Consider the following 14203-nt stretch of genomic DNA (forward strand, 5'->3'; position numbering starts at 1 on the left):
TCTGCTTGTCGGAAGAGAAACGTCGCTCGTTTTCGGTATTCGATACTCGTCCGCATCATTGTTCAGTTCAGCCCGACGTGGAGACCTTTTTTCGTGCAGGAGATTTTAAATTTGATTCAGGCCTTTGTAACTGTGTTGACGCTGTATGACGTTTCAAGCTGCTTTTTATTCTATCAGGCGTTGTTAGCCGAGCAATCATGTTCAAGACTAGTCTTTTGTTACCTTTTGTGGCCTTCAGGGAGAAAATGAAGATCATCTTCAGCTGGTACCGCGCGGACAATGTTGAGGTGAACCCTTTCTTCCTTAATTCCCCTGGATATTGTAAAAGATCACAGTCGATATCCGACAGAAATTCCTCTCTTGATTTCCTATAATTCATTCTGATTTCAAAACTGCAAAAGACAAAATGCCCGTACGCGTTGCTGACTTTGCTCTTCTTCAAGTGTTTGCGGAGTGGCGCCAAAACGTGCCCAAGTGGGCGGGTAAACTTGGAAGTTTGATTGTCAAAACTTTGAATTTTGATTGACCGCAGTTGCAAGCGCGGTAAGACCTTTTTTGAACGTTTCCTCCACTGGGCTATTCCTTTGTAATAGCTAGTAGTTACAGTGTGGTTACGGCATGTATTTCAGAAAATTTATTGAAAAGTTCGACTGATCGTGTGACAGGAAGTCACGCCAACATTTTACCAAATTAGGTTTGATGTTAATGACAAAGCAAACACACTTCAATGTAGTGAATGGGGTTGACAAGCCTCCGATTCACGACTCCTACGATTTGTGACATTTGAAAAAAAAGCTCAGAAACAAAAAAGATATTACCCTCGACCCTCGACCCTCGACCCTCAACATGTGACCCTCGACCCTCGACCCTCGACAAAAAGATAGACTCCATTTCATGCTTTGTTTATCACAGTGCCAATCGGACTCTGCTATAACAATTCAAAAACGTTCTGGGCACATGATCAGGGGGCACAGCCAGTAGAAACTCACGTTTACAACTGTAACACTTCCTCACATTTGCCCAAATTGTTCCCTTTTCTTTTTCTTTGTCCGCCATGTTGAATTTTCAGGCGGATTACTGCTGTACACTCGTTCCCAGACTCCCGTTCCCGGTTCCCCGTTCCCCGTTCTTCGTTACCAGTTTTAGTAACTAACATCCGTTCCAAATATAGTGGAAAACTGGTCGCAGAGGAGAGGTAGTCGCTTACAAGAGGTGGTCGGAACCAGAGTTTCCACTGTCCTGTGTAACTCAGAAAACCGTGCACACTTTGATTTGATTCTGAAAGGTTAATTGTGCACTAAACCAATCACAATAAAGTTCAGGACAAGCAAGAAAACCTCGAAACCACAACTAATTACCGCTGCTGTTTGTGGTTTAGTTTTCTCACGGTTAATTGCCTTTTTCCATTCTACGCAAAAATATTCCATAAATATTTTAGGTTTTCACGTTTTTTCATAGTATTAATATGATGTTTTGATAATGCAAGCAAAATGTTCAATATTAACGATTTGAATGCAAATTTCACAACTTTAAAAATGACATCCAACGTCATGAAATTTTGTAGTTTGGCTAATTACTTCCTTCAATGACTTTATTGGGTCCGGACCTGAGATGTACGCTATGTTCACTATGTCCTCAAATTTGGAGACAACTGAGAATTCCAGAGTGAACTGACTACATTTTCGCGTAGCTTTCGGCACAGAGGAGATTATTGACAGCACAAAAAGAAAACTGCATGAGGAAAAGCAACAGCTCTACTCGTACGGCATGTAAATAAACGTATCTAGAGAACACTGCAGTTAACTCGCACGAAGAACACTTGTGCACTTTCATGGAAGCCCGTGTCCATCAAGGGCGGAGGTATAAGAAATGTACAGGGAAAAGTTCTAAGCGGTTAATAGCAGAGGCATCTTCGAAGGCTAATGTTTATTTTTGCGGTGCGCTTCCCAAACGAAAAATTTAAGCAGTCGACACAAGTCAATTTGGTATTTTGCGCAGTCTCTTTAACGTTTGTTATTGCCGCTTTTATATAAATTTTATGCCTGAGGCACTTATCTTTTCTTCACCGAAGATTATTAAAATATATATATTCAAGATTTTTCATGGAGTCCACACAATTCCTAACGTTTCGCAGTGGACTCAGATCCGGTCCTGGAGTCATTTGCGGTACAATTTGGGGATCATTTGCGGGCCCGTAAAGTACCAAGATCATGTTTTGTGGGCGTGGCTTGAAATTTTTTTCACCCCTAAGAGGTACCAATTCTGAGACAAAATTAAAATTCAGTTGATTTTCAAATGTCTCCTGCCACACTTTTCGGCTCAATACCCTAAAAGATCCCGCTGTGGACATTTTGAGGCTGAACACCCTAAGACATACTAAAACCCCTTTTAAAACCCCGAAAGGGTACGACGAGTACCCCCGTCCTTTTTATACGAGAGTTCTCAGCCCCAGGATCCCAACAGCAACAAATCAAGATCATAACCCGGGCGTCGGATTAGGCTTCACTCTTTATTTCAAAGACTTCAAACTTCTCTGAGTTAATGAAGTCTTCACTGTGTGCACAAGTTTTAAATGGGTTTCCAGTACATTATTTTGTCAAAATTATGGACTATGAAGTATGAAGTTTAGTGAACTTAATTAGACTGTCGTGAACATCCTGCTGTTGTTTTCAAATTTAACCTCCTTCATATGCTGACATTATACCAAAATCCTTTAGATTTTTAAGTTGTCTGGTGAGGTGATTGGCTTGGTTCAACCCTTGACTTGACAAACAAACTGAATACAGTTTTGTTATAAAACAGTTATTTTTATCTCAGACAACAGTACAATTTTTACGAAACTCGGAATGAAAACTAGACACAGCTTACAACTTACGCTACTTTGTTATGTATGCAACATTTACAAGAAAATACACTATTATTGTACTATAGTTCTTGTTTACAAACTGAACAGAGGTACAGTGTACTTGCTACAGTATATCTGAGCTCAACAGTTAGCATCTTTATATGAATATCACTATTCACACACACACACACTTTATGCATTATACATTATTGATCCTACTGCTGGAGCCGTTAATGCAGGATTTCAGTGAACATGACATTAATTTCATAAAACTTTTGCTTACCTATAGGCTAGTGAGGCTACAATAGCTATAGACAGGAATGTAACCAAAATGCAACAAATGAAACAATTTTCGTTTTTGGAATATTTAGTATGGCCATAATAAGCTTAACCCTGTCATAATTATCTCGCACCCACAGCAAACAACAACGCCAACAACAAGAACAAAAACAAAAACACTACAGCTGTAACAACTAAAACTGTATGTTGACTCTAACATTGTTCAATCTTAATTTAAAAAAAGTAGTTACATGTATCGGGCAAGATCACCTCAATCAAATTATCTATGCAAAAAATGGTCTTACCTGCAGGAGAACTATCCAACACACACAGATCAAAGGCACCATCATGGCTTGCTCTATACAGCTGACATAGTCCTACGTCCCACTGAACTAATGCCATGTTCTCTGGTACACTGGAAGAATCCCCTCCGAGTTCAACAACTGTTCCAACAAAACCTTCTTTGCCATTGCTTACATCCACATTCCAGCTGGGACCACACACAACACGAAGCCCTGCACTGTAACACTTGGTACCTTCTGCATACAGGGAAAAAATAATTCAACAACAAAAGTGACATCACTAACTTTACTATAGTTCCAGTATATGGTATATAATAAAGCTGGGTTAACTGAGTACAGTACCTGAATTGAGAAATACAGTAATTTACAATAGATGTTAAATAATTATTTTTAACATTTAAATTTGGTGAGATGACCACTAAAAAATTTGGCAAAATGAGTTGTTCACTCCACTGATTATGCATATTTTGAAATACAAATTTAATCCCTACCGATTATACGTCACCCACCCACTCCCCTCCCCCCCCCCCCCCAGCACGATCAGCCCTCCAGAAAAAAATAGCCTGCAAACAGGCTCCTTGCAATGGCAGAAAAACGAATTTGGCTAGCAAAGCATGCAGGATGGGCGGGGGATCCTGTAAACATGCTATTGATGACTCCGTTCCATGATACCAGAATCTGGTATCACGATCTGATTGGTTAAATTGCTGATTGTTGACAGCTTTAAGATAATTGTTTGACAGATCTTGACAAAGACTTGTAAATTTGAGTAATTGTTGTCAAGACCAAAAATGATGGCATCTGCGGGCAATGCACAGTTTATAAACGTGGAACTCTAGGAAGCTTTGAGAAATCCCTCACTACATTTTATCCATACTTCTGGTTTGAAACTTGAGCCAAAGCAGCCATTCACTCACTGTGGCTCATAAGTGTAATGCTTTTGGCAGTCTACCCACTAGTTTCAGGAAGTCTGTAATCTTTCATTTGTAATACCAGGTCTAATTTTGACAGGTCTAATTACCTTCTTAATTGATTTGCAACAGGCTAATCACCAAGGACGGATTAGCACATCAAAAACAAAGTCTACAGGCTCTCCCGCCTCACCCTGCTTGCTTTGCTCACTGAAAGATTATTTTTTCTGCACTTAATGGGAGCCTGTTCGCAGGCCTCTGAAAAGCTTTTTGAAAATTTATAAGTCAGGGGCTTTATATTATCAGAATGTTAAATCCAACTGTAGCATCAATATTGTCATGGGCTTATTTTGGAAGCCAGGGCTTGTTATCACCTCAAGGATTGCTTGTGTCTGAGAATAACAGGGCTTCATTCTTTTTGGGAAGATTTATTTTTGGGAGTGGGGACTTAATTTTAATCAGAATTTATGGTAATGCTCATGTGATCAGCTGTCTATAAATACAATTCATTCAGCAACCCTGATTTATTGTTCCTAAAACTAAGAAGCACTAATTAAAAATGAATAAATTTAACAAAGAAAAACAAATTAAGCTAGCAACTCACGCAAGTGTTTTGTAAAATAGCATCTGCATGCCAAGTAGTCTTCTTTGTCAATAGTTGTTTTCAAGGTTAAGGACTCAATGTCAAATTTTCTTCTGATTTTCTTGGTCACAAGGCAACTCTCTGCTGCTTCATTGAGGTGACCTGATTGGTAATTGGTCCACAGTCTTTCTAGAATCTCCAATGTACGGCACTGTACCACAAAAATCAGACTGCTTGACTTAATCAGTTTTATGTGTAGACTAAAAGCCCCCGATAAAAAAGAATTGAAGGCTTTCAGCCCTTCTTGCGTGGAAATGTCATTGGTAGCAAGATAATCCATAGCTATTTCCCTCATCACTTGTGGAAACTCCTGTTGTCTCTGGGATTGGTTCTGTGGGTTTCTGGTACAAATACTTTCTGGATTGATTTCCATGGAGAGAATTCCTGTAGATGTAGGCAAAAAAGTAATTTTATGTCAAACCAAATCATCTCATATTTGTATGTGTTTTCTGCGTTAAAGGCTTGAAACCTAAGTATTTCACGTCAGTTAAATTTTATTTAGTATAACGCATGCAGCGATCATGGAAACATAATGTGTCAACTTCACTCCCTGATCTATGCAAGTGCATTTCAGAGTGATACCCCAAAAAATGTTAACTAGTATAATTATTTCCATTCCTGCATATACACATAAAGTGGCTTAATTAGCAGGTAATGTTCTTTTTAACAAGGCAAACAGGAACTATATACCAGTTGAAAACAACAACAATGGCAACAACAACAACAACAACCAAACATTTTATTTTGCCAGATTACAAGGAAAGAAAAAACTGCACAAAAACATAATAATTTTAACTTGTTTGGCAAAAAAACTACTCAGGACAGAGAGAAAACTAAACAAGCTGCATTTCTCGCTCAGTAAATAGACAAAAAAAAATGTTTTTCTTTGGTTGTAACATGCATAATCAAGAAGAAAAAAAAAAGAAAAAACACACACACCAAAAAAGAGATGCAAACAAATAGTTCAGTGAATGATGAAAAAAAAGGAAGAAGAAGAAGAAAGAAAGAAAAAAGACAGACAGACAGCCAGACAGAAAGAAAAGACCAAATTCGTATCTAGTGCTCGGTGTTTGGAATGAAAAAAAAAATTAAGATAATAACACTAAGTTAGCATTAACAATTACAATAAGAACTTTCTTAAGAAATGTTTTTCATCATAGCTTTCTCGAGGGAATGGAAGGATAAACTTTTTTGTTCAGAACGAAGCAATAAATCCGCGGTTAAACTCAACGTTTTACCTTATTTTAACTAGGAAAACCCTCCATGGCGAATACTCGACTTACACTCTCCAAAAACCGTGTGGAACTACGTAAAAGTACTTGACATTTGATCCCTGTCACTCAATTCTAAATAAGGTACATGTAACACAATGTCACGCTCTCCTGAACATTTTTAATTCTTCATCCAAATTATTCCAATTAACCGAAGGACCAAAGAAGTGCAAACTAAATTTGCCATAACTATTTCTAACATGATCAATACAGTAACTTGATTTTGATGCTTCCCCGGTATTATGATAATTCGTGCTTAGATGATGTCCATGAGAAGAAATTATCAAAGGCCTTAGGCAGCAAATTATGATCCGTATGATGATACAGAGACATAATCAAAATGGCTTTTAAGCCAACTCGAGATATTTGAATTAGATCAAAAACATTTTGAGAAGTTTGCATCTTGCATGACACGGCATAAATTTCTCAACAATCAGTAATTTACAAAAATAATAATCATTGAGCTTATATTTAGGACAGTTGAGCTGTTTTGATTGTTACTACTGATAAAGTAATGAGCGGCAACAAAAAACTGAATGTGTTATGTACATGTACACTGTACTTAAGTGGTAAAGAACTATCAATAATGAACTTAATTTCTATTAAAGGTGAGGAAAACTTTTACGTCTAATGCCTTTAAAATTATCCTACAAGTCTAGGGCTATTCTGATATGGATGGTTCTGTTCTTAGGACTTGAGTTATTACAAACAATTCATTCCTTCTTTGCAATAGAAAAATCCTTGAATCAGAGGATCAAAATTACTCACACAAGGGCAGGTCCCAAATTGACCAAATTAGCAAATCACTGAAAGGTTTTAGAGCTGCAAACCATGCACTTTGTCAGACGACGTTTACGAGTATCATGCACAAAGTGATCTCCTGACCTCATGGGGAGAGTGAGAAAGAAAAATCCGTCCAGCAACGAAAAAATATCCACGAATAGATAACAAGACCAGTAAAACAAGTCCTTTGGTTAGCAAATTGAGTGATTTCCCGCAGAAAAAAAAAACAGTCATTTGAATCTGTAATCACTCACTGTAAGCTGGCTGTGAGAAGTCATTTTACCGTGCAGTGGGCATTCAATTAACTAGGGATTTATACCTAAATGTAATGAATTTTATATATCTTTTCCCTCATGAATAATTCATAAGTGTCACATTGGTAAAGTGGTAAGGTTTATGCCAAAGGCTCAGATGTTGGCAGGTTGAGGTCAGCAGTTCAAATCCTGTTGCGGAACTCTCTGGTTTTTTTTTCCTTAGAGCTACTAGCTAGCAGATTGTTTGCCTTTATATAGGTACTGGAAAATAAAAATGTTCAAGCCATAAAGCAATGTAATTATAAAAGAAAATGAGATGGTATGGAAATCTGAAATCAGGTTTGTGGAAGAAAAACACTTCTCAAACATGAAATTTTCGGTTAAAAGCCACTGTCAAAGCGACCGATGGATTACATTCTACACCCACCTTTGTTGCATACCAAATATTATTATTCTTTAATTTGGGAGCACTTGTTCAACTCCAAACACCAAAGATCAGTTAATTTGCTTTGGCAGCCTTTTGTTTCGAAAATTGTTCACAACCCATCAACTGACTGACTGACTGACTGACTGACTGACCAAGTGAGTGAATTATTTCTTCCCCAACTAACTGCTGTAACTCATTCTCACTACACTATCACTTGTTAAAAAGGGCAGTATATGAATAGCCACCAGATCCATGAATTTAATTAGGCCTAATTGTGAAAATAAAGGGCTCAGGAGTGCGCATCAAGCTTGGAAAATGTAATTATTCGTACTGCCTTTGACAGGTGTGGAAAAAAATTTTTATTGGTTTCTTAGCCTTTTGTTTATTCTAATTAAACACAATGGCATGGTGCTGTCAGTGAAACATACTTTTGACTCACTCACAATCACTCATCCTCATCGTCCTGGCTGGGATGATGACTAGCATGAGTTGACTAGTAGATAGTTCAGAGGGCCAGCAACTAAAATCAACCAAACAGATTGCTCCATTGCCACTCCATTATTTTCTAAGTATTGAATTGCACATGTGTACACTTACTACTAACAATAGTTGATTTAATTTATATTTAGGGCATGTTTGTAGTAAGTAGTTCCCCTATACATAATAAGCAAGTAAGTAAGTAACCTTTATTTAAACACGATAAGTAATTAAGCTTGCAGCTTGTGGGGTCGTGTATAAATAAACGATAAAGAATAGTTACAAAATAAGAATTAAAAAATTTACAATATAAGATGTAAACTACTTTACATAAAAATTTGCAGCTAATAATAATTGCCTAATTATTAACATTATGTGACTAATAAACGTATACCATTGGGCAGTCGAGTCATCTTCTGCAGTATATATTCACAAAGCTAATGTCCCTGACCAAAGTAAGGTTATTGATCATCTTAGAGAAGCTGTTTACACTGTTCGCCATTCGGCATCCAATCGGTAGAAAATTCCACAGAATTGTACCTATGTAAGATACAGAGGATTTCTTGATATTTGATTTAAAATGAGGGATATCCAGCTTAAGGCTGTTTCTTAGATTATAGGAGGATTGTGATTTTGCAATATGTGCAGTCATACAGGGTGGTGAATCATTGTAGTACATTTTATAAATTAGTTTCAGAATGGAGTTCTTATAATAGGTTCTTAGAGTGTCCCATTTGGCCCTGGTGAGGGCTTCAACTGATGGTAGGTCTTTAGGAAAGTTGAAAATAAGCCTTGCTGCTCTGCAGTGTAGTCTTTCGAGTGAGTCGAAGTCATCCGAGCGATTCGTGCCTCCCCATACGGATATAGAGTACGAGACTGCAGGGATCATAACTTTGAAATATAGGTTTAAGAGATCTTGCTTAGTTAAAAATCTGCTCTCCTTTATGAGACTCAACTTGTTGACGAAGCTCCTCTTTAGTCCCTTAATATGTGCTGACCAGTTCCATTTATCGTCAATATCGACACCCAAGAGTCGACTTTGTGTGACCCATTCCAGAATGTTGTTTCCAAGGTATATGGGTGGGTGGGGGCCTGTAAAGGATCCTCTGTGGATTAGCATGTATTCGGATTTTTTCGGGTGCAGGGTCAGCTTATTTCTCACACACCACGCATACAACTCGGTTAGGGATTGATTTAGCGCAGCGGCGACCTCATCTACGCTCATCCCTATGCAGTAGATGGTCGTATCATCAGCATACATATGGACGGTCCCAGACTGAACTGACCCCACGAGATCGCTGGTGTAGAGAATAAATAGAGTGGGACCCAGGACACTTCCTTGTGGGAGACCGGAAGACACCGAGCAGAATCTGGATCGTTGCCCGTTTAGGGCCGTGTACTGCAGCCTAGATGTAAGGTAACTCGTCAGCCAATCTAGTAGGAGGCCATGTATTCCAAATTGACATTGAAGCTTGTTTAATAGGATGTCATGATCTACACAGTCAAAGGCTTTCCTAAAGTCGACAAATGCAGCACCCACCATGAGACCTGAGTCTATCGCATCTCTCCAAGTTTCTGTCAGGTGGACAAGGAGGAGCTCGGTGGAGTAGCCCTTTCGATATGCCCACTGATTATCTGTTACCAGACGATTAAAGCTCAGCACGTGGTCTATAATTGTATCGTTGACACATGATTCCAGAATCTCACTTGGTATGCTAAGAATAGAGAGAGGACGATAGCTTCCTCTGACCGTTTCGTTGTCTTTTTCATGTACTATCGTTAATTTTGCCATTTTCCACTCCTGGAAGACGATGCCTGTCTTGAAGCTTAAATTAAACAGAGATGTCAATGGGGGTACCAAAGTTTCTCCAAGCAGTTTAATTAACCTCGGGGCGATGTCATCTGGGCCGGTTGCCTTGTTTGTTTTTAAACTCGATATTTTATTTTTAACAGTACTTTCTTGTATTCTGATGACATCTAAGATTGGTATGCCTGTTGGGTCGATGTCTGTGTCTGCTTCAGTTTGAAGTACCGGTAACTGCGCTGCTAGTGTTGCGCCAATCGAAGAAAAGTAAGCATTCATCATGTTTGCTTTTTCAACAGCCAGACTTCCGTCGTCCCGTTTCAGGGGCCCAATTGGTTTATGGCACTTGGACAGATTTGCTGCGTCTTTCACGAGTCTCCAGTAAGCGCTGAAAGTTTTGACCTCGTTGACTTTGTTTTTGAAATACTCCGCTTTCGCACTCCTTACCTCAGCCGTGATGGTATTTCGTAGGTATTTATATTCCCTCCATTTTTGATTATCGCTCGTGTTAACCGTATCCTTGTAGAGCTTAAATCTCCTGTTCATTTTCCTCCTGATATCGTTATTGATCCATGGAAGTGAGTGACTTCTCACCTTGACCTATTTCATCGGCGCGTGATCGTTTGCTATTTGTAGAAATAATTTGTTCCACATCCATAGCGTGTCATCCGGATCATCAAAAATCATAGCTACATGAAAAGGAGCACTTTCGATATCGCGTTTGAAGTCCTTCTCATTCAGTCTATTGTAGTTATGGGACTGTACAAACTTCGGCGGTGGACGTTTACAAACAAGCCTAACAACAGCGTGGACGACGTTATGGTCTGAAATGCCCAAGGGATAAGAGCCGGCATTTTTAACCAGGTCCTGACGCATGGTGACAATGAGATCTATAAGCGTGTTTGAAGCTGGAGTCACGCGGGTATCCGTAGTGATCACATTCTGCATATTAAATAACTCAAAAATTTGGTTTAATTTTATGGAAATTAGCGGTGCCACAGTTTTCATTTGGGGTAAGAAAAAACTTCATGTTGCAGTTGAAGTCACCCAGCAGGAAAATATTGTTCGTTTTTAGCCAAGCCCTTTCGAGAACAGCGCTAAAAGTTTCGTACATTTAAACATTTTTAACACTCAGTGTTATTGGCATTGTTAAAATCTGACTGACACCAATTTATAAAAGATGCTAAGTGGTTTATGTCAACATAAAAATATGGCTAGCCTGTCATCTTTAAAAATAACATGATCAGAATTCAGTAATTTTACAGCATGGACACATGTGTGAATGGTGACTAATACAATTTTTTAATATATTTTACCATATTCTACTTTTTTTCTGTTGGCATTAAAGGACATGTTCAACGTCGGCATTGAATGAGCTCAGTTTGTCCATCAGAAGTCTTCACAGAAACTGGTCACTAGTTCAGCACAATACTAAGTGGTTCCCCTAGGTTGACTGTCACAAGGTGAAGGGTAAATACTGAGTGAAGTGCTGGACAAAAAATGTACTTTCTATATACACATGAGTAATTGCCAGAATGGACTGGAATAAACTGGATATTACTAATAGTACTCACACTTGAATCAAGTGTCTGCCCACTAAAATGTACAAGGTTAATATCAATAACAGTAACTACATACAATAATCACTCAGGTAAACCTTATTGCTCATTGAAAGTGTATATATAACTTTCATATTATTCTACTACATATATACAAATTGGAAGACTTCATTCTTCATTGTCATCACATACTTGTGGCTGTATTTTTTAGCAGTAAAAGACACATTGAAAAGATTGTATTTTTGAGGTTATTGAATTTCACAAATATGAGAAAAATCCATGATTGGGTACAAAAAACAGTCAATTTATAATAATGGTGTGTAGTTCATTATTTGAACTAAAATGATATTTGAAAACTTAAGACATTTCGGCTACAGTGTAACTAAGTCTAACTTTTGCACGCGCATAGAAAGATTTTCTTAGTACATAAATTAACTTTCTTTCATAACACAATTTGCACCTCATCCATCCTGGTATATCTGTTAAAGTGCCACTAGCTCCAATTTTTTTTCCTTTAATAACCTTTACTAGTTTCCCTGATGACTTCAGTGAAATAATTTTCTCAATTGATAAAATTCCTGCATTTCTACAGGCATTTGAACTTGTAATTCCTATGTTGCAAATGAATATATAAAAGATCATATATTTGAACTGTGGAGAAAGATATGAAGACATGATTGATCATCACAGTTAGGCTTTAATTTCACAACTGCTTAAGTTGTGTTTATAACTGCAATGATCAATCATGTCTTCATATCTTTCTCTGCAGTTCAAATATACGATCTTTCATATATTCATTTGCATTCGTCATCATCTACAGGTATATTACGAACTCACAATGTGACCAGCTCCCAGTTGGCCTGATAGCTAAGTTGATAAAGCACTACACCGGTATTGCAGAGGTCATGGGTTCAAATCCCGTTCAGGCCTGAATTTTTTTCAAGTTTTAGTTTCACAACTGCTTAAGTTGTGTTTATAACTGCGATGATCAATCATGTCTTCATAATTTCTATGTTCATGACCACACAAAGTGGGATCTGGGTTGGGCTACTAGAGATATCACTTCGGGAACCGAGCTAAAACACTCAGAAGACTTTGGACTGACCTTCAAGCGCTGTCAATCATTTTTGGGTTACTTGTGATTCATATTATCAAAAATGGACAAAATTTTTACGTGAAAGAACTGTCTCACCTAACATCACAATTTGGAGTCTAGCTATGATTTGACAGCTGCGATGTATATTCTATTTTTTGCATTTCGAAGAGTGGGTCACCAGTCAAAGTCGGCGCATGGTAAGTAAGGCCAGGATCGACAATTTGCCTGTCCATTTGGGTTATAAAGGTACAAATGATGGCTGAAGAGTTAACTTACAACTCTTAAAGAGTCATAAAGATGTCAATGAACACAAAGAGTTGGTAATTCGACTTTACAGAAGCTGCAGATTTCGGAGTGTCAAACTTAATTTTCCCTGAAATACAAGCTGAAAGTGCATGCAGTCGAAGTCCACTTCTTCCTATTCCTCCCGACCAATGAGTTTAATTTGCAGTTTAATTTCCTCACCTATTAAGTTTCCATTATTTATTTTAGTCTGGGATGTGGAAGGTTGTTTGAGCTCGGAATAGTCAGATGACTTCCAGCTTATCCCAAATTTGGGTCTTATGCAGTACCTTGACAATGTCAAGCTTTCCAATAGAGATAGAGAAGAATATGCAGGCCATGGAAATCTCTAGGTTTTTACAGTAATGACAAACCCGAGATCGAAGAAATTCTCCATGGCTCCCCGGCTTTAGCTGTGCACAGATCAGCCCCTTTCTTTGGTCCTTTTCCCATTTCTGGTCAAGTTTCAGTAAGATAGAGGTATTGAATGAAGAGGAATACTCTATCCTAAACATCCTGTATTGCTACAGCCTCCAACAACACATTTTCCTTGCATTCTGCAACAATTTTGACACACATTATCGCATGTTTGCATATATTCTTCTCAGAAACAAAATATTGTTATTCCCGAAATGACATCGAAGCCAACTCGTTCCATTCTCCGCTATTCCTCAGTCATGAACATGGAAAAAGGATGTCACAAGCCAACTCGTCCCATTCTCCACTATTCCTCGGTCACGAACATGGAAAAGGCCAATTTTACAAACTTTGAAAATTCATAGAAAATTAATGAGAATAGCGACAACAATAATTTCTTTATCAGGAGAAAAAACAGATTTATATCAGCTAATAAAAATATTTGGGGTTAGTAGCACTTTAATTATACTGATTGTTACAACTTGTTAACATCCCCATCTGATGGCATTAATGTCTGTATGCTGAATTACATAAAAACTAACAAGAAGCCCTTTTTGACTTTGGCAAGTCAAAAAAAGCAGCTGTATAATTTCTTATAGATACCTTGGTCTGGATTCACTTGTGACAAGTTTCTTTCATTTCCTTGGGCTTGGATGTTGCTTGTGGTTAGATGACCTTCTCTATTTGCAGGTAAGACTTCGTGTCTTTTTCTTCCACCAACCTGAGTTGATTGCTCTGCAGCGATTTCTCTTGCTGGCTCTGGACTGATTGAATCAGACTGCTGTTGAACAGTGCATTGCTCTGTTTGTGTTTCCCCACGCATATTAGAAGGCCCTATATGACATGTAGTAAG

General features: G+C 38.1%; 1 protein-coding gene across 1 annotated transcript in view; it reads right to left on the reverse strand.

Annotated features, from left to right (window-relative positions):
- The window catches only part of LOC110044616 (uncharacterized), a 42663-nt gene that overhangs the window by 25586 nt on the left and 2874 nt on the right, over positions 1-14203 (reverse strand). Inside the window, exons 2-4 of the mRNA XM_089271119.1 lie at positions 13954-14184; positions 4942-5364; positions 3430-3663 (exon numbers count right to left, since the gene is read on the reverse strand). Coding sequence (XP_089127245.1) covers positions 3430-3663; positions 4942-5364; positions 13954-14184 — 888 coding nt within the window. The remainder of the gene's footprint in view (positions 1-3429; positions 3664-4941; positions 5365-13953; positions 14185-14203) is intronic.

The sequence above is a fragment of the Orbicella faveolata genome, unplaced genomic scaffold (genome assembly GCF_042242905.1).
Source record: "Orbicella faveolata isolate gen_17 unplaced genomic scaffold, um_ofav_v1 contig_34, whole genome shotgun sequence".
Lineage (NCBI taxonomy): Eukaryota > Metazoa > Cnidaria > Anthozoa > Scleractinia > Merulinidae > Orbicella > Orbicella faveolata.